At 45.7% G+C, this 19084-nt stretch overlaps 1 protein-coding gene across 1 annotated transcript in view; it reads left to right on the plus strand.

The window, feature by feature from the left end:
- ACVR2B (activin A receptor type 2B) overlaps window positions 1-19084 on the plus strand; it is a 108322-nt gene that overhangs the window by 64684 nt on the left and 24554 nt on the right. Inside the window, exon 2 of the mRNA XM_005240952.4 lies at window positions 15160-15367. Within this exon, the coding sequence (XP_005241009.2) occupies window positions 15160-15367 (208 nt within the window). The remainder of the gene's footprint in view (window positions 1-15159; window positions 15368-19084) is intronic.

Below are 19084 nucleotides of genomic sequence, written 5' to 3' on the forward strand. Positions count from 1 at the left end.
CATGAGGAACCACCTTCTCCAGGTTTGTTTTGAACCTGAATCTCACTAGCTGTGATCGTTTCACCCTTCCATCACTTGTTGTTCATCACTTCTTTCATCCTTCATCAGTTGTCTCAGCCTTGCAAAGCAGGGACCATCTTAAAGATGGATGAGATTGATCAACAATATTATTCTCCACTTTTAATTCAGCATGGAGAAGAACACATCTCTTAGTGCTCACCAGAGGTCCTGGGATAGCTAGAATAATAGGTTATGTTTCCTGGGGTTATGTTAGAGAAAATGAATCCTGTACTAGAGTATTTATGTTGAAAAGCTTGAACTGTGATGGGAAAAACTTGTACCCACGGGAATGAGTACCTGTTAGCGGTGGGCTGAAACTCTCTGTTGTCTTATCTTTGCTCAGACCTCAAAAAGAAAGATATAAGAGGTTGAGAGTTTCTCGTTCTTGTTTCTGCCTTGCCTGGGGCAGGTGTGTTCACCTGCTTGTTGGTGTAGAAGCAGATGGACAGTCCTGTGCTCTCCAGAAAGTTATCGAAAGGTTTGTTTGCTCTTCTCTGATAGCTGCAACACCTTACCAAAGTTCAGGAAAATTGGCTGAAGAGCACCAAGACCTGTGTGTTCAAACCTAGTGGGTAGCTTAGTGGTTTTATTGCTCAACTGGCTGCTGTCACAGTGAAACTTTTCACGTTGCCTTGGAATTTTTAATTATTTTATTTAGTGGAAAATGGAGTTTATTGGTGGTATGTCTTCTATTTCTGTTCCTGCTGATTAACGAGAGTGTACAGTACTGTCTCGTACAGTACCTTTTTATTAGAGAGGTGGGAGTAATTTTCACGCCTGTGTCCCTGCATATGTCTGAGCAGGGGGAGGCAGTGGGAAGATGGGTTCAGTGTTGCAGTTTGCTTATCTCTGTGTAGCTGCCAGACCTCTGTGTGTATGTTCCTGCAGGCACCTCTCTCATCTTACAACTCACACACACAAGTCATCATTGTATCTTGTTGATGAAGCTCTTGAGGAGAAAGGAAGGGGTTTGGCTGCAGCCAGAAGTGATCATGTGGCAGGTTATGGAGGGAATATTTGATTTTCTTGCAAAGTGGTTTAAACAAGGATGATTTGATCCTTGGTTTCCCTCTTACTGAAATCTGGAGGAGAAGGAAGAAGAAGAAAAGTGTCTTGAAGTTTTGAAATGGTTTGCTGTGTCAAGGTCTGATCTGTTCTCTGATATCAGGAAAGGTATCTCCACTGAGTGTCCAGGTTAGTAGGTGGAGGAGACACTTTCATTCATTTATCTTTCATCAGCCAAGCTGCTTTCAATCATTTATCAGTAGTCCTGGCTAACCGGGGAGGTCCCAGTTGACTGGAAGTTAGCAAATGTGATGCCCATCTATGAGAAGGGCCAGAAGGAGGATCCAGGGAACTACAGGTCTGTCAGCCTGACCTCGGTGCCACGGAAGGTTATGGAGCAGATAGGCTTGTGTACTATCACATGGCATGTACAGGACAACAGGGGATCAGGCCCAGCCAGCATGGGTTTATGAAAGGTGGGTCCTAATCAACGAAACTGATCTCCTTCTATGACAAGATGAGCAAGATGACCTACCTAGTGGCTGAGGGAAAGGCTGTGGATGGTGACTACCTAGACTTTAGTAAAGCTTTTGACACCATTTCCCACAGCATTCTCCTGGAGAAACTGGTGCTCATGGCTTGGATGGGTGTGCTGTACTCTGGGTAACAAACCGGCTGCACGGCCGGCCCCAAAGAGCGGTGGTGACTGGAGTGCCACCCAGCTGGCACCAGTCACGAGTGGTGTTCCCCAGCGCTCTGTGCTGTGGCCAGTCCCGTTTAATCTCTTTATCGATGACCTGGACAGGGGGATTGAGGGCACCCTCGGTCAGTTTGCAGATGGCACCGCGCTGGGTGGGAGCACTGCCCTGCCGGGGGGCAGGGGGCTCTGCAGGGTCTGGGCAGGCCGGGCCGAGGGGCCGAGCGAGCTGTGTGAGGGTCACCCCGGCCCCGTGCCGGGCCCTGCCCGGGGGTCACACACAGCATCCCCCCGTGCTCGGCCTGGTCAGGCCGCCCCTCGAACCCTGTGTTCAGGGTTGGGCCCCTCGCTACAGGAGGGACACTGAGGGGCGGGAGCGTGTCCAGAGCCGGGCAGGGGCTGGGGAAGGGGCTGGGGCACAAGGCTGGTGGGGGGCGGCTGGGGGAACTGGGGGGGTTAGCCTGGAGCATAATAGGCTCAGGGGGGACCTTATCGCTCCCTACAAACTACCTGAAAGGAGGCTGTAGTGAGGTGGGTGTGGGTCTCTTTTCCCAAGTGACAAGTGATAGGACAGGAGGAAATGGCCACAGTTGCGCCAGAGGAGGTTTAGGTTGGATATTAAAATTTTGTTCACTGAAGAGGTGGTCAGGCATTGGAACAGGCTGCCCAGGGAGGTGGTTGAGTCACCATCCCTGGGGGTATTTAAAAGATGTGTAGGTGTGGTGCTTGGGGACATGTTTTAGCAGTGGACTTCTCAGTGCTGTGTTAATGGTTGGACTCGATGATCTTAAAGGTCTTTTCCAACCTAAATGATTGTATGATTTACAGAAACTGATTGCTTAGAAATTCAGCTAGATCTTGCATAGTGCTTCAGACCTCAATGTATGTTGATAGTCCTTTTTGTCTACAGGGAAACCAAAGCGTGGCAAGTCAGGAGGTGACTTGGAACAGTTAGTGGCCTTGTGGTGAAATCTGGATGCTGACTTTGGCAGCAGAGCAGTGTTGTGTGCTCTGGATCACAACTGGTAACGCTCAACATGATAAGAATCATCGGGGATCAAACGTCCTCTTGTCACCACAACAGTTGTGTAATCGAGGCTGACAACCATATACTGTTGTTTTTCTTTCAGCCACCCAACTGTCTCCATTATAGAATCACAGAGTGGTTTGGGTTGGGAGCGACCTTTAGAGATACCTAGTCAACCCCCCCTGCCATGGGCAGGGACATTTTCATGAGACCAGGTTGCTCAAAGCCCCGTCCAACCTAGCCTCGAACACTTGCGATGAGGTAGCATCCGCATCTTCTCTGGGCAACCTGTTCCAGTGTCTCAACCTCAACACAGGAGATTTTTTTTCTGTGTGTCCAAGCTAAACCTATCCTCTTTCCATGTAAAACCATTGTTCCTTGTCCTATCACTGCAGGCCTTGATAAAAAGCCTCTTCCCCATCTTCCTTGTAAGCCTCCTTTATACATTGAAAGACTGCAATAAGGTGTCCCTGGAACCTTCTCTTCTCTTGAGTTCCTGTTGCATTTCCAGTGATAAATCCCTCTAAATACTTCTGAAAGTGCCCAGAGAAGGGCACCACCATCTCCTTATTGTTGTACGTCAGAAACTGAATACATGGGTGCAGCATCAGAGATGGGGCTGGTGGAGATTCCCACCTATCTGGAGTTAGGAAATTGTCTAGGAGTACAGTACTGAATCTTAGAATATTACTTTATGTTGTTCTATGTAATATGGGAGCCTGGTCACCATGGAAACAGGCATCTAAATAGAAAGTTGAACTGAAAGGGAATGTACCCAGTTTCTGGGGTGGAGCTGTTGAGCTCATGTCATCCAGAAAGCTTGGACACGGATGGAGGGTAAGTGCTTCTCCTTCCATGGCATGTGCGCACTGTAGTCCAAAGTGGTTTAGTCTTCCTTATGGCTTGAGAAAACTATAAAACGCCAGGAAGTAGAAGACGTGTCCAAGAGCATGTGATTATTTTACTGTTTTCCGCCTCTGAAACAGTCAGAGTTTCAACTTTGTGGGACAGTCTGCTCAGGAATATTTTTATTTCAAAGTGGATTCCAGATGCTTGTGAGTGCATGTTATCAAGATGAAAGCTAATAGGTGACTTTATTTCCCCCCAGCCACCCGCCCACCCCCCTTTATATACTATCTCTTCAGCATCTCTTTTATAACTTGTCTTTAGAGAATCGCTGCAGTTATCCAGCCGTTTCTTCCGTGCCTTTCATTATTGTAACAGAAACAATCACTGGAAATTGCATGATGGTATTGGGTTGTGCTGTATTCCTTCCTCAGGTCGTTTGACGGGAGGTTTTTTTAATGGACCCAAAGGAGAAAGGTACATTTCTGTAAACATGAGAGAAGTCGTAGATGTGCTGTAGCCACTTGGGAGAAAACTCCATTGTAAAAGAGGCTTTTAAAATTGCTCATGTGGGATTTGCCATTAAGTGTGTAAAGACGAGAGAAATGGACTTCTGATTTGGCTGACAACTTGCTTCTCATTCTCGAAGAATTTTAGGAATGTCTTTACTTCCTTTTGGAGGGCTTAAGGCTAGTGTGTGATTGCAAGGGCTAGAGAGTTGCTTTTCTTCCTGCCTCACTTCTCTTTCAGCCTAGGTTTAGCTGCCTTCCCGTGCTTTGACTGAAGTTTGTTAACTCTTGAAATACCAGTGTATGCAGAGAAAGAGGCTTTTAAATGTCAGCGGTTTCTTCTTTTGCAAAACCTGACTGATCTGAAGATCTAGGATGTCATGTAAAAGGTGTTGCTTGCTTCAAGGAGTTATCAGGTATTTTCATACATTGTGCTGTGGGTTGAACTGAGGAAACTGACTGGGATGTAGTAACCCATGCTTATCCTTCATCACTGTAACAGTGGCTATAAACTCTGCTAGCACTTGTTTGTGCACTGTGCTTCGATCGTATTCTTACCCTTTGAGCTAAAATACACCAGGGTGTCAGAGCATCAGTGATTGTTCATGCGCTGGGGAATACAGGTCAGACTGGCAGCAAAGATTTGCATGTCTTATTCTCTAGGAAATGGAGAAATATGGGAATTTTGTCATACTGTATTTTGTATAATATGCAAATGGTCTTTGCCCAGACGGGCTTAATTACCTGTCAGTAGATTGAACCCTTGAGCAAGCTGTAGGGTGCCATGAGCTTTGCTGCGACTCGGGGCTCTATGTAAAGAGCTGGGCAAGCATCCCCGACGTGGTCCCATAGTATTTCTTCTTGCTGAAACCCTTCGTTCCTCAGAAGCAAAAGTTTGGGTTTCTCAGGTGAATAAAGTAGAGCCCCTAGTTTGTTTCAGCCATCAATCACCCATTGTCACAGGGGAACTGAGGTCTGAATTCACACATCTGGTAAGATGTTCTGCCTGCCACTGCCTCCCCTTCAGCTGGCTGGCGAGGAGAAGCTCAGTGCCTGTAAAGCTACGGAATAACAGGAAGGTAATCTTAGAAACCTAATTTCTAGATAGAGGGAATCTTCTACTGACAGAGTTATCAAATTTAATTCTTCCCTGAGTTTCCCACTTGCTCATGTAATCTGCTGATTAAGTGAGTCATCTCTACAGTGTATTTGAATTTTGGTCAATGGAGTTTAAAATGGTGATTTTGAACCCTGTCCCACAGTTCAGAGTGAGTATGCTTTTTTATTTCCTTTTTAGCTCTGTCCTGCTGAGAAAACTGGCCAACTCTGAGCTTTGATTATTCAAGTGGAAGAGGGTGACAAGAAGACAAACAAACACCATTTAGTTCTTGGGGGCATGCTTTCCTGATGCTTGACCTTTTGGACTTCCAACATCTTCTTGTCCATTTACATGCATTACAGTTTTTCCAATTACCAGTGAATTAAATTTGGAATTGTGGTATTTGGAAATGTCAAGCAGAATCAATAGAAAAGCACTTGGGGCCCAATCTTAGTAGACTCAGCACATTTTAAAGCATATTTGAAATGTCCCTGCTGATAAATCTCAGAGGACCACGTGTAGATTATGAATTGAGGTGCTGCTGTTTGGGTACTGAAGCTGTCTGTGGCTTGCCAGGTGTGCTGTGGTGTGTTAGACACACATCAGTCTCTCCCTGGAGAAGACCTTCGCAATCAGGAGCTCTGAAAAGCATTTCTGCTGGTGGCAGCAGCATGGGAAGGCGAGGATGGTGGGATGTAGCAGGGATGGTGGGATGTAGCAGGCACACATAAAAGAGCCGGGAAAGGTACCGCCAAATTGCTGTTCCTTAAATCTCCATAGTCCACAAGGAGATGCTCCCGTATCCTCAGCCCTTTGCCTGGAAGGAAATTTCTTTGTAGGCTTGCTTTGAAAGCTTTTCAAAACTTCACTGTGTGTGGGGAAAATATTTATGAACATACGTGATTTCACTTCCTCCTCCCATGCTCTTTGGAGACCTCACGCTGGCTGCTGAGGAGAGCAGGAGAGAACAAATGATTATGTTTTAAATGCTATTTCAGAATTTCTTGCATATTGTACTTAGTGATTTGTGGCATCTGGTCAAAATCTGCCCTCTATTTTTGATTTTCAGGAGTGTAGCTGGAAATATCTTCATTTGTAATTAAACTCTAATACTTTCTGTCACTGAGGCTACGAAGTTTGGCGGCTGAAACAACCTTCTCAGTAGCTTGTTTGCACAGTGCTTAGCCCACAAGGGTCCATTTTTCATGCCAGAAAGCAGCCGTTCCTGTTATGAGCCAAATAAATGGGCTGCTTAATGTTTTTATAAATGCACACCTCAAATTTTTAAAAAAAGAAATTCTAAATGACTGTGTGCTTGTTTGAAAACTCGTGGTCTAGGGAGAAAACACAACCTCTCCTCTCTGGAAATCCTGTATGGAGCCAGGCATTTTCTTGGCATGGTGGTACAAAGGAAGCCAGGAGATGTCTCCTAACAAGCAGGGAGGGTGGCGGAGCAGTTGGCACTTACCTGCTACGTTTGTGGCAGAGGTCCTGCAGGAGGTGGCATTCTTGGGGATGGTCACACATGGATAGAGAGCAGCTCAGCATCTTGGGAAGTTTGGATGCGCAGTCTGCAGTTTCACATGTTCCCCACCCTGTGCCACGTGGAGGCAGGCGGTTGGTGGCAGTGCCCTTTTTGGATGCGTAACTTTGTGTTCATCGAGGCTGACTTGATTTTGTTTCTGTTCTCTTGGGTGCAGCGGAGGAGTGTGTATCTGTATTAAGAAAAAAAAAAAAGAGAAATTAGGCATTTTTTTGGTGTTATTACTAATCCAGTTTGAGCTCTGCTGTCCAAATTGCCTCGTTTGTGACCCAAAGTGCATTTAAACATGAACTGCAGAAGCACCACGGCATTAAATGGTTTTGATTGATCTCCCTGATGGTTTTATTAAAGAACTAAAACGTTTTTTGGGGAGACAGATACAGTTAGTGATGCAAAGGGAGAAATCTAATTACATTTTGGCTTTGTCCTTAACTGAAATGCTATAAAATAGGATTTTTCTAATGGATAACTAAAATGATCTCTTCTTTAAATAAAATATAGAAATGACCAGCTGAGTTCAAGTCAAAAATGCTCAGCTTCCAAAAATTGATTAACTGCTGGCAACGTTTCTGTCCTGCCACACACCAGTCCAGCCAGTGACCTGGCCAAACCTCCATGGATTGCTCTGCCTGGCCAGAGGAATGATTTACTAAACCTTTTCCTGAGTGATCCTCCCCTTTAGGCCAAGAGATTAATCTCATCAGCAATCTGTGTGTGTGCATGTGTGTGTGTGTGTGTACGCTCAGTATTTCACTACATTGAATAATGCTGTCATCTCACTCAGCTCCATCTTCCTGAACAGGAATCTGCCTGGTTTTATGGACTTGTAAGGAGCTGGGATGCTGCATGTCTCTTCTCCAAATCCTTCTCCTATCCACCCTATCTGACTTAAAATACCAGGGAAATTATTCAGAAGAATTAAAACCTTTATTGCATCCTTTCCCTGAGCTGGCAGTAATGACTCTTTAAACATGCTCCCTGTATTTTACAAAACAGGTTTTACTAGCAGTTTTGGGGAAAATTCTAATAAAGATCTAAGTTATTTTGAATAATTTCCTTCTTATCTTTTACTGATTTAAGCCCGAGGTAAAAAAGAGATATATGATGGGGGGTGGGGGTGGGGATGGGGGGGGGGGGGTTTGCTACACAGATGTCCGTGGAAGCTGTGAAGCATGAGTCATGGTGTGAATATAGAAGCCCTGAGTTGTCATCCCTGGTGAGCAGAGAGGATGTATTTCTTAATATTAAAGTTCCTTTTTTAATTTTAAAAGAAAATGACTTAAAGCCTCCTGTCCTTTTGAGACTGGTTGTCAATGGCATCATTGCAGGTTACCATGGCAATATATGCTGAGATAATAGATTAACAGCCATTGATTGACTAGAAAACTTAGAGCTCTTTTATCGTGGGATATGCCAAATGTATTGACAGAAAACAAAATTCAAAGTAATATCTTCCCTTGACGTTACACCGTTGCTGTTCTCAGTGCTGCAGGGGCCTGGTTTTACCTGATCTGGCTTAAGAACCAAAATATTTTGCAATAGTCGATGCTGTACCAGGTGTTTGGGTTTTTTAATTAGCCAGGGCAGTGCCCATCCCTGCATCCAGCTGGCTGGAAGGGGCAAGCCTTGGGTGTTTAATTATTCTGTGGCTAGATGTATGCTGGCCACAGACATCCCCAAAGGTGGGGTGAAGTTTGGGCTTGAGAAAGGGGCTTTGCAGAGTCAAGGGGGCTTGTCTGTGTTATATGGGGCTCTGCCGTTCCAAGGCTTTTGTGGAGGAACAGGGGATGCAAGCAACGAGTCTTTAAATCCTCGTGTGCAGTTATGTATTTAACCACAGATGTCATCACTAGTTTGATGCTTTGCCTAAAAACGTATTTAGACCCTATTATTTAAGTACAGCAGGAATGAAATCACCCCGCTTGGGGAATAAGTGCTGGAGCAACACTTACTAATTGTGGATTCATTGTCGGCTCTGTAGAGATGCAACTGGCTGGTCTCTCTGGAGCAACATTTTCCAAACTTTCCCAGTCGTAAGCCTTTCTTTGGCTTAATTTTGGGATCTGGAATGCTAGCAATAACTATTACAATTGCTTCAGTTTGCAGTCCTGCACATAACTTCTGGGCAGGTGTCTGGGAGAGGGAGAGCTGGGGGACAGCAGCCCTCTTTTCCTGCCTTTCCCTCCCCTCCCAGTGTGCTCTACACATGCTTGGATCGTGGTCCCCCCACTGAAGGATGTGCCAAGATGCAGCCCTGTGTTTGAAGGCGGCTGTTTTAGCATCCCCGCAGGTGCTGAGCAATGGGAAGGGGCGGGTGTGAGCTGGCGCCGGAGTAGCTCATCCCAGCAGATGCTGAGCTGCAAGGTGAGCGCCCAGCAGCCTCTTATTTCCCAGCTCTGCTCAACCATGCTGCAGTTTGAGGGATAGCTCTTGAAAACAAACCCAAACCTCAAACAAAGGGCCCGACTTTCATAATCACACATGCAAGAATGCATCCACAGTTGCTTAATTGCTACATGCAATTACCCTCCAAATTAGAGGGCAATTACCCCAATTCAGTGTACAATCTCTGTCATTTTATATTATAAAATTACATGTACAAATAGCTATATAGGGACATAACTAAGTGTTTGCAAATAACTTCAGTTGCATACACAGTTTCATATATAAAGCCCGGTGGTTTTGACAGTTAGGCAAAGAGACTGTCTGGTAAATCACTCAGTGTTTATGCAGACTATTTTGACACGTCCCATCTTTTTGTATATACTTTCATTTTAGCTTTTAAAAAGGGGACAAGCAGAGATAAAGAGCTGAGATTTACAGCAGCCTTCAGCCTTGGGGAAGATATTCCCCATGTATCTAATTATGAGTTAGGAGCCCAGCAACTGCTAACACCTAGACCCAGAGTTGCTACACTGGATCTTGGCTATAATTTAGCAGCTGTTGGATAATGACACAGCCTCAGTGATCTGTCAGCAGCTCCAAATTAGAAGAGCAGAGTTTAGTCTCAGATCGGCAGCAAGGTCCCATGCCTCAGCAGGCTGAAGTCCTTCAGTTCAAGAGGACCCATTTTAATGAGCTCCCTCTCTGCCTTGCAACTCCCAAGTAGAGGAGAGAGGTCTTCCTGTGTCGCATGGCGTTTCAAGTGCTCTTCCCATCGTTACCTGCCTCAGATAGGTGCTGGGGGTCTTGCTCAGCAAAAACCTAGCGATGCTTCAGTCATTTGGAGCAGAAAATCAACCCGAGGGAATGGGCGTGACGATGGTTTCTCAGGACCACGGTAAAAATGTTGATTTCCACCCCAAAAATGGGTGGTGGTGGGTAGCCTTCCTCTGCCTCCATGATGCGTTGGGAGTTATTTCAGCTTGGTGGTATTTTGCATAAAGGTATTTCTGCGCGGCTTTTGTTTGAGGAAGGTGTCGGGAGAAGCCACATTGCGTCATCCCCGAAGTGCTGGGTGGATGCAGTGGGATGCAAGAAACCCATCTGCTCCTGGAAAGCCTAATTCTGCCTTAGACTTTGATTTCAAACAGGACTTCAGACTTTATTCCTTAAATGACTGTTTATGGATTGTGGTATTAAAATGTTTACTGTTTTTGTCTGGCTGCTACCATGAGGCTCTTTTCTATGGAGAAAATTGGGGCTGGTAGCAGGCTGCGCTGCTGGAGATGCCATGCTCCTGCCCGGCATGCGTGCTCATGCTTTGCTTGCTCAGCGTTTTCTGCAAAGCGCTGCCAGTGCAGTGAGGCGGTTCTGCCTGCAGTAGTTTGTGCAGGCAATCGTCCAGCCGTGGTGGAAACATCTCCCCTGCAAAATGTCTATGTGTGGGGAGGGCCAGCAGATCCACCTGTGTTTGTACCTATTGGGAATCTCTGCTGGATAGGAAACAGCTTTTTTTTCTAACTTTTGCTTTGTGGCTGGCGGAGTAGGGTTAGGCAGGAGGGTAATGGGAGCCCAGTGAATTAAACCAAGTTCCGACAGCCATCTTCAAACACTGGCTTAGCAAATCTTTTAGATCTCGTTGCGCCCAACTCCTGTTGACTTTCTGCCAAAAGCTTAGCAGCTCCCTGGTGTGTTTATTTTCCATCCTGTATGAGCAGGGTGTCCTTACCAGGCAATGCCACCGAATGAAGGGTGTCAGGAGTTTGCCGACCACTTACCGACGCTGGTATGCAGGAGACAGCAAGAGCGTTGGGGGGAGGGGAGGGCAGAGCCAGTGGGACACAGCCCCTTTAGTCCTTCTCAAGCTGTGGTTTGTTACTGCATCCAAAGGCTTTTGTTTCAGGAAAGGCTTTTTTTGGCCAAAATTAATCCTGTCTCCTCTTTCGGTTGTGCGGGTTTGGTTCAACATCTGCCTTTGAGCCAGGTTGTGCTGCTGGGCGTTGAGGGAAGCCCACTCAAGTCCAGCCCAACCCTTGTTGCGCTAATGCATCAGCTGTGTCCAGTGGAAGGAGACAAGCGCTTCCTGCAGCCGTTTTGGGGCAATACCCTCTGCTTTTTCTTGCAGCTTGAAATGAGAAGCAGGACATGGTTGATCTGTGTCTCTCTCACCTGTGTCACTCGGGAAATGAGAAGCAGGACATGGTTGATCTGTGTCTCTCTCACCTGTGTCACTCGGCAGAAGTGTCCAGCTCAGTGTTTCTTACAGACCTGCAGTGGTTTTGGGGGAATGGGTCCTTATGTATCCATTGCCTAAGGAGGGAGGAGGAGGCAGGAGAAACTACATGGCTTCCCAGAGATGTAGGAGCAGAGCTCCAATTTCCTCCTCTTAGTCATCACCACCCCACCTTTCTCCCTCCAAGGGACAAAACCCTGTTTCAGTTCCCCCTCCTTCCATTCAGTTGAGAGTTTTAACATAGCAAGTGCAGGTAAAGCAGTTAGCTACAAACTTTGGTCTCTGTGTGATCCATTACAGAGGCAAGGTACGAGTGTTTCTCGATGAGCTAAAGCAGCAGGTAAATTAATACCCAAGTCTTGGAGTCATGCCTCTTCCTGCTGAGACCATCTTGGGCACAAACAGAAGGGCTTCTCGCAGTTCTGAGCACCCAGCGGGATGAGGGTCCTCACCAAACAGCTTTTTAAAAGGGTCTGGAAGCAGGTAGCAAACACGCAGGTTTCAAAAGTGTCTCCTTAATGCAAGCATCCTTAGGAGCTGTCTTAAGGAAAGCATACATACATTTAGTCATCCAAAACTTTATACATGCTTTTATTCAACTAATCTAAACTTTGACAGCAGGGGAAAAACTGTGAAAGGCCTTTTTCCTGGCACGGTTGCTGTTTGCAGAGTTGGGTTTGCATGTTTGCAAGCAGATCTTAGTCTTCAGCTGAAACTTGTTCCAGAAAAGACAACTGTCTTGGGGGAAGGGAGCCTGGGCTCAGCGCAGGATTTAGCAGCCTCAGTTTGCTGGTCCCACAGCTGATACAGCTCCTGTTTCACATCTTTTTAACATTCCCTTTTCAAAGCAGAGTGGAAACATCAAATCTCACCACAGCTTTGTGCATTGCATTGGCCTTCATTGCAGGTGGAAGAAAACAGAGTCTACATAATATTGCTCGAGGTTACAGATGGAGGTGGCTGAGCCAGGATTAGATTTTGGGGCCGCTTCCCAGGCAAATGGCTCATTAAACCTTCCTGCTCTCCAGGAGATGGGGTTGGGGAGGGAGAGGAAATTTCCATCTAGAGCAAAAGCGAGATTGGGTTTGGAATGATGGAAATGATATTACAAAACGTATTTCAAGGGCTGGACCAGAAGGCGATAGTGAGTTATTAGCTATGAAGTATCAGCTGGAAGCCATGTGAAGTATTAGAACGAAGCTAAGATATTTATTCATTCCTTTATAAATAAAAAGATATCGCTCTCCCTGCACACAAGGCAGTGTTCCTTCGCTTTCCTGCTGTTTTAACCAGTATTTAGGAAAAATGCTTAATCTGCCCTAACAAAGTGTGGTGTAAGTATCAAGAGAACAAATACCAAGGCTTTAATGAGGAGCGTCAATATTGACACAGTTCTGTGTTAAGGGATATCGGGAGGTTGTTTTTATTATAGTAAGCAACTTGTCAGAGGAAAACTCAAATGTAGCTTTGCAAGTGCCGATAAAACCTGCAGGTGCTATTGAAATTGAGCTCTTGTTCATGTGTGCTGTCAATATAATTTCTAGTTTCAGAAGTCAGCTTTATGACTTTCTCATACCCCTCTTCCCTTGCAGTCTCTCCCACGATGCAGATTAAACATTCCTCCCCAAAAGAGTTATTGAAGGATGGAGCACCTCTTCAACTTGCGAAGAGATCTTCCTAGTCTGATGAGTTTGTGCCGTACCATGAAAATTGCCCACTGCTGATTCCAGGTGTTGGTATCAGAGCAGGCTGGACACGGCTCCCCTAGCTTGTGCATAAGCTATGGTTTCTCCTGCAACCTTCTTGCAGTTCCACTTCTGCTTTGTGGCAGATCATTTGCACTCCTTGCGTGGCATGTGTTGGCAGCAGAAGGTTGTTTTTCTACAGATCAGGCTACACTGAATAGTTTGAACGCAATCTCTGGCTCAAGCACCATCTTTAACGGGCTCTCTGTGCACTGCAAAATTGGAGGTGAATCCTGCTGTGAGGTAACAGCATGCAGACTTGGCAACTTGTGGAGTTGCAGGCTGTGGAAAGGCAGATCAGGCTTCTCCCAGCTTCCTGCTCCCTTGGGACAAGTCATTTAATCTTGGCATGTTGGATCTTCAGTTGGAAGTAATACTCCCTTCCATAGCTGGGTGTTGTCAGGGTACTTACATCAGTAGTGGGTGGGTGTTCAGGTGTGGAAACGATGAAGCTACGGAAGGTATCCGGGGCCTGGAGCTGGTGCCTGTGCTCATGCTGGTGTTTTTTCTCTGCTGGCTGTAAGCCACTTGCTGCTCAGCGTCTTACGAAGGCTGAATTGCATTACTTTGTAGAGGCCTTTCAGAACTGGCTGGTTTGCCATGTTGAGTGGGAATCACAAGCTGGGTTGCAGTTATATCATGCAGACATGGCCCTGACTGCCTTAATCTCAACATTAAAGGTTGTGTCGCCTTTGGAGAAGATAAAGAGTCGTGAAAGTACTGCAAATTTTTCCAGCCAGAAATTTAGTTCTGTGCTTTGCAAAGGTCTGGCTATTCTGGGAGCGCAGCAGTTTCATTTCACCATCCTGTGGGACCCATTCATGTTTTTTACTTAGTTGTCAACACATTTTATTGGGCTACCTATATTTTTCATGATTGCAGTCCAGAAAAATAACAGCCAGGTCTGACCTTGCCTTAGGTTGGGTAATCCGGAAGAGAGATGGCTGCAGGGCATCTCAGGTTTTACAAAGTCAAAAGCTTCATGGTACCTTTTCTGATTGTCTGCTTATGCCATGTGTTTGTTTCATTCTTCTTCTCATTTTAAACTAATCCTCAAAATGCCATAAAGCAGAATATTTCCAAATGGAGATAGGATTTCTAAGGCTTAGGACAAAACAAGCCATCTGTGTTTCCTTGCTTGATTCCAGTTTTAACTGAAGTGTCTGTAATCGTGTTTCAGTTCTGTGCCGTGGTGTCTATGGGGGAATTGTTTCACTTGGGGCAGCAGGAGGTCCTTGGTCCTTTGATACCAGGTTCTAAAGGAGGGAAGATGCACAGGCTGCGGAGACTCTTTGTTTCGGGTGGCCACATGTCTGGGGTGGTGAGAGCTGTTTGAGGAACAGTTGCATTTTGCTGAAGGTCTTGTTTGAGCGGAGAGGCAGTGTGAGCTGTGTCAACTGCAGCTAAAACCATGCCATTTATTCTATGGAGACTTATCCAAATAAGACTGAACTGGGATCTAAGTGTGGAACAGGCACTGGTCTGGCCCTCCTCAGCAGGATGGATATAATCTATTCTCAGTTACATCCTATACACATGAGAAACCGTTTGGTTTTAGGTGGTGTTTCTCAAAATAGTGGTGGAGAGAGAGGGCAACTCCATTGTGTGACACCCCAGCAAGCGGCATGTAGCACCCTGGGAGGTTGTCTTGCTTAAACAGGGTTTTTGTGGCTACAAGGTAACTGGGTGTGGGTTGCCTCGTACATCCCCCCATGTCAGGGCCCTGTGGTTGAAGCACTGGCCAGAGGAGACCTGGGGGTTGGGTCTCAGCTGGGCTTTTGACTTCACCATGGGCTCAAATTGTAAGCCTGTGCAAACCTGTGCTCTCTGTTCTCCATCTCACATCAGCAAAGAATAACCTTCAACACCATGCTGAAGCTCACTTTGATGAGCTGCTTAGTTCCCAGGAGGCAAATGTATGCATCACCTAAAGCATAGCCACCTGGAGATGTGTCTCCTGGGATCTGTTTCTGATTTTGCTTGAACATACTTGGGGTTTGAATTTTGCTTTAGGACCAGGCCATGGAGAGGCTGAGACAAGGGAATGCATTTACTACAATGCCAACTGGGAGCTGGAAAAGACCAACCAGAGTGGCGTGGAGCGCTGCGAGGGGGAGAAGGACAAGCGGCTCCACTGCTACGCCTCCTGGAGAAACAACTCGGGCTCCATCGAGCTGGTGAAGAAAGGCTGCTGGTTAGATGACTTCAACTGTTATGACAGGTAATAGCCTAACTGGTTTTCTGAATCCAGGTTTAATTGTTCCTCTAAGTGCAAAGGCTCATGATATTTGCATCAGGAAAAGAAAGCCAATTCCAAGTCAGTCAGCCCATTCATCCCCTATAATTACTTCTGTTGCTAATGCAGGTCTCAGAATTGTCACTTTTCTGCGTTGACGTTCTAAATAGAAGCTGCAAAAGGTACTTTTAGGGTTTTTTGTTGTGGGTTTGGTTGTGGTGGTTGGTTTTTTTTTTCCTTAGCAAAGCTTTCATAGTTCTGGCATGCATTGAAAAACCTGTCCTGTATCATCAAATGAAAAGCAATATGTTCTTCCAAGAGCGTTTGGCGATACAAAGGAAAACTTGGAATCATTTGGAGCTTTCTAGAAAAGCACAGATATCTGGGGGTGGTTAGAGGTTGAGATATCCTGGCGTTGTGATGTTGGAAAAAGTTTCACTGTTCTTTGGCCGAGTTAAGACGGGCCAAGAGAAAGAGTGGGGCAGCAAAAGCAACAGGCGTGGTTGTGTGTCGCTGCCAGTAGCAAGCTGAAAAGGAGCAAGGTTTTGTAGCATGAAGACTCCAACCTCATTAAGTGGCTGGGAAAATAAACTAGTTTTTTCTCATTTCCCTTGACGGAACTCTACAGAGGGGAAAAGAATTACAGCTAAAGAAAATAGCCCTCTGAAGTTTCACGGTTAGAAAGGGTAGTGTTCAGTAGCTCTAGACTCAGTGTTTCTGTTAAAAAAACCAAACATGCCAATGAGCAACCAAGCCACCCAAACCCAGCCCTTTCAGTAAGGATTAACAGAACATAAAATTCAAGGATTTCACCTGATAAAACACCAGTATAGGTTGATCACACCTTTGTCCAATTCCCAGCTGAGCATCTTTGTAGCTTCTAATTCCAAACATTTTAGGACATCATGACCTAAACCCTGGGTCTGAAGCTGGGACTAGATTTATTCCCATGGGTGGAGAGTTTTCTCCCTTTGGCACTGTATGCTATCCCTACTTTTGTGTCCGTTGTCTTAGCTTTTCCCAAGTGTGAGTCGTTCCTCATCTTCATTCTATTCTTAGCCCCGGGGTTGCTTTCCCACCACACCTATTCCCTTGCCAGTTGCGTAGCCAAGCTCTATATATAGTTAAATTTTTATTCTTTCCCGATAAATCAATCCTCCTTGGCCCATTAGTCATCTTAATGCTGATCCTTCTGAGAACAGAAGGTCACTCTCGTTTCCTACTTCCAAGCAGAAGTGTTTACTGTAAACAGATTTCTCCTTTCAATGCCTGCTCTCGTATACAGTGACACTTGTATTGTCACTGAGTGTCTCTGCGCAGGGATGTAGTGGTTCTTAAACTTTGTCATAATGTGTTGCTCTGTTAAAATGGTAAAAAGTTTCCAGGGCTCCTCACAAGCCTTTTTGCAGCCCCAGGGTAGAGCATCCATTATCCTGCAGGCTGATTCTTCAAAGACACAGTTCCAGGGCAAAGCTAAAAGATCTTCTGAGAATTAACAAACAGTACAAGTGTTGAAAGCAACATTTGAAATAAAGGTTAGCTTTAATTAAATAAAGGCTGTTTAAATGCAGTCTTCCCCCCCCCCCCCCCCCCCCCCTTCCCTGAGTGCCCTCTGCAGTCTTTCATACAGGTAGTGTTGCATCCCAAGACAGGAAAAATGGCTAAAAAGATGATTTTTCAATTGATGCTGCTGTGCTGACGCCCTTTTTGTCTCTATCTTCAGCATCTTTGGATGCCGGACTCCTGGGTGCAGCCTTGGGAGATGCATCTGTACCTATCTCTGCAAAAGTGTCCCCTGGATGCAGGGCACGGTCCTGTTATTCCAGGCTGCAGCTCCCCTTGGAGCACAGGCAGCACATGCTGCTACGTGCCAGATGCTACCTCCTTGTTGCTGGAAGATGAAAAATGCAGGAGTGCAAGGGTTGGGATGCTGAGGGTGATGGCTCCTTACTCTGTTCTGTATCTTAAGGAAACAAGAACATGGCACATGTATATTTAAGGTTATAGGAAAAGGTAGTGTTTAAGAATCGACTTGTGTGCTCTTTGTTTATTTACACAGCCCCACCAGAGAGATTGTGTTCACGTTCCCTTGAAGAGCACGTGTACTGCTATGAAACGTGCCCTCAGTGCCATAGAAAAATGTGTCATTCTCTCCCACTGTCTCATTTGTAATATTTGCTAAGTATAACATGTCATGTGTACCTGGATGGCTGCCCTGAGCGCACACCAACTCAAAGACAGGGATAATGAATTGCAGATGTGGAGCAGGCTGTTTTCACTCATTAGCTTGATTTCTTAACCAACAGATTTAGCAAAGGATGTGTTTTCTATTGAAGACTCCAATACTGATGCTGTTAAATCCAAAGGGCTTGTTACCTGATTTCACGAAAAAGCATCTGGAAACATTGCTTAACTTGTTAAATCTTTGTTCATTTGAATAAGTCAAATAGCTGCTTTTTTTGCTTTGAAGTTTAAAAAAATAAAAGCCTGAGAAACAAACCAAGCGTTTCCCAGCTGAGACCTTGCAGGAGACATTTTGGCTATAGCCACTTCCCCCCCCCCCCAAAAGGAGTAAAGCACTGAAAACTACCCCGTGTTATGACTGAAGAGAGCTCTTTCTTCTCATGGCAGTATGTCAGTGATACCACAGAAAGGGAGGCTTGGCATGGGTTCATAAATGAGTAATAATGTCAAACACATATGATTGTTTTGCTACTTCCTCCGAGTGGTCAAAGGAAGGAAGTTATGCATATAATTTAGCTGGGCTTCAGGAAATAGTTTGATACAGTTCTCTGCGGAGAGCAGCTCTGCAACCCTCGTAACTAAAAGCAGAGGGTAATGTAGCAAAAGGTGGCAGGGAAGGGAAGCAGACATTGAAGAAAGAGAAAGAAATGACTGCTAGAGCAGTGCAGAAATCACTGCACGGCTCTTTTGGCATTGATCTGTGGGAGAGGGAGGATGTGTGAAAGTGGAGTTGGTCTGATCCGTGGAAGTCCCCTAACACCTTGCACAGTGTAGAAGGAAACCTCAGTGCTGAGGAGGCTGTAGCGCTACCTGGATAACAGGCCAATACAAAAAAAATGAGAGCTGCAACCTGTTTTTCTTAAAGGCTTTCATGCAGGAATAACTTTTTTAAAGGAGGAGGTAGCATTTGAAAATTAAACTTAAAAAAAAACACAACCCAAACCTGCAGCCTCCCTCCTGCCTGCAGTGGGACCGTTGCTGCTGGTGTTCGATGCCCTTCTAGCACGTAGAGTTAGCGATGCTCAAGGCGGTGAGAGCAGTCCTCGCTCAGCCCTCATCTTATGTACTTTATGGCACAGTCTTTAACTGCATGATCAAATACTCCTCTCCGCTGACAGCATACATACAGGCTGTGAGAATGACACTGTTCAGGGAACAAGGCGTCTCTCCATCGTTTTTCTGCTGCTCTTTCAGTTAGCGGCGGCGGCTGTTATTTATTACTCACCATCTAATGCCTTCAGTACATATGGAAGCATTTGTTTCCTTTACGGTCTTTTCAAGGGTCTTTGCTATCCGCTGGGGTACTTGAACGCCAAGTTGTTTTCTGTAAGTGGAGACTGCCGATCTGTGCAGTGCAGCAGCAGGAGAAGGTGCATGGAGAAGACGATTTGGGGCAGGTCAGCTCCCCAAGACCAGAGGCAGGAGTTGGCTGACGTTGTTTTTTCTCTTCCCTTCATT

The sequence above is a fragment of the Falco peregrinus genome, chromosome 5 (assembly GCF_023634155.1).
Source record: "Falco peregrinus isolate bFalPer1 chromosome 5, bFalPer1.pri, whole genome shotgun sequence".
NCBI lineage: Eukaryota > Metazoa > Chordata > Aves > Falconiformes > Falconidae > Falco > Falco peregrinus.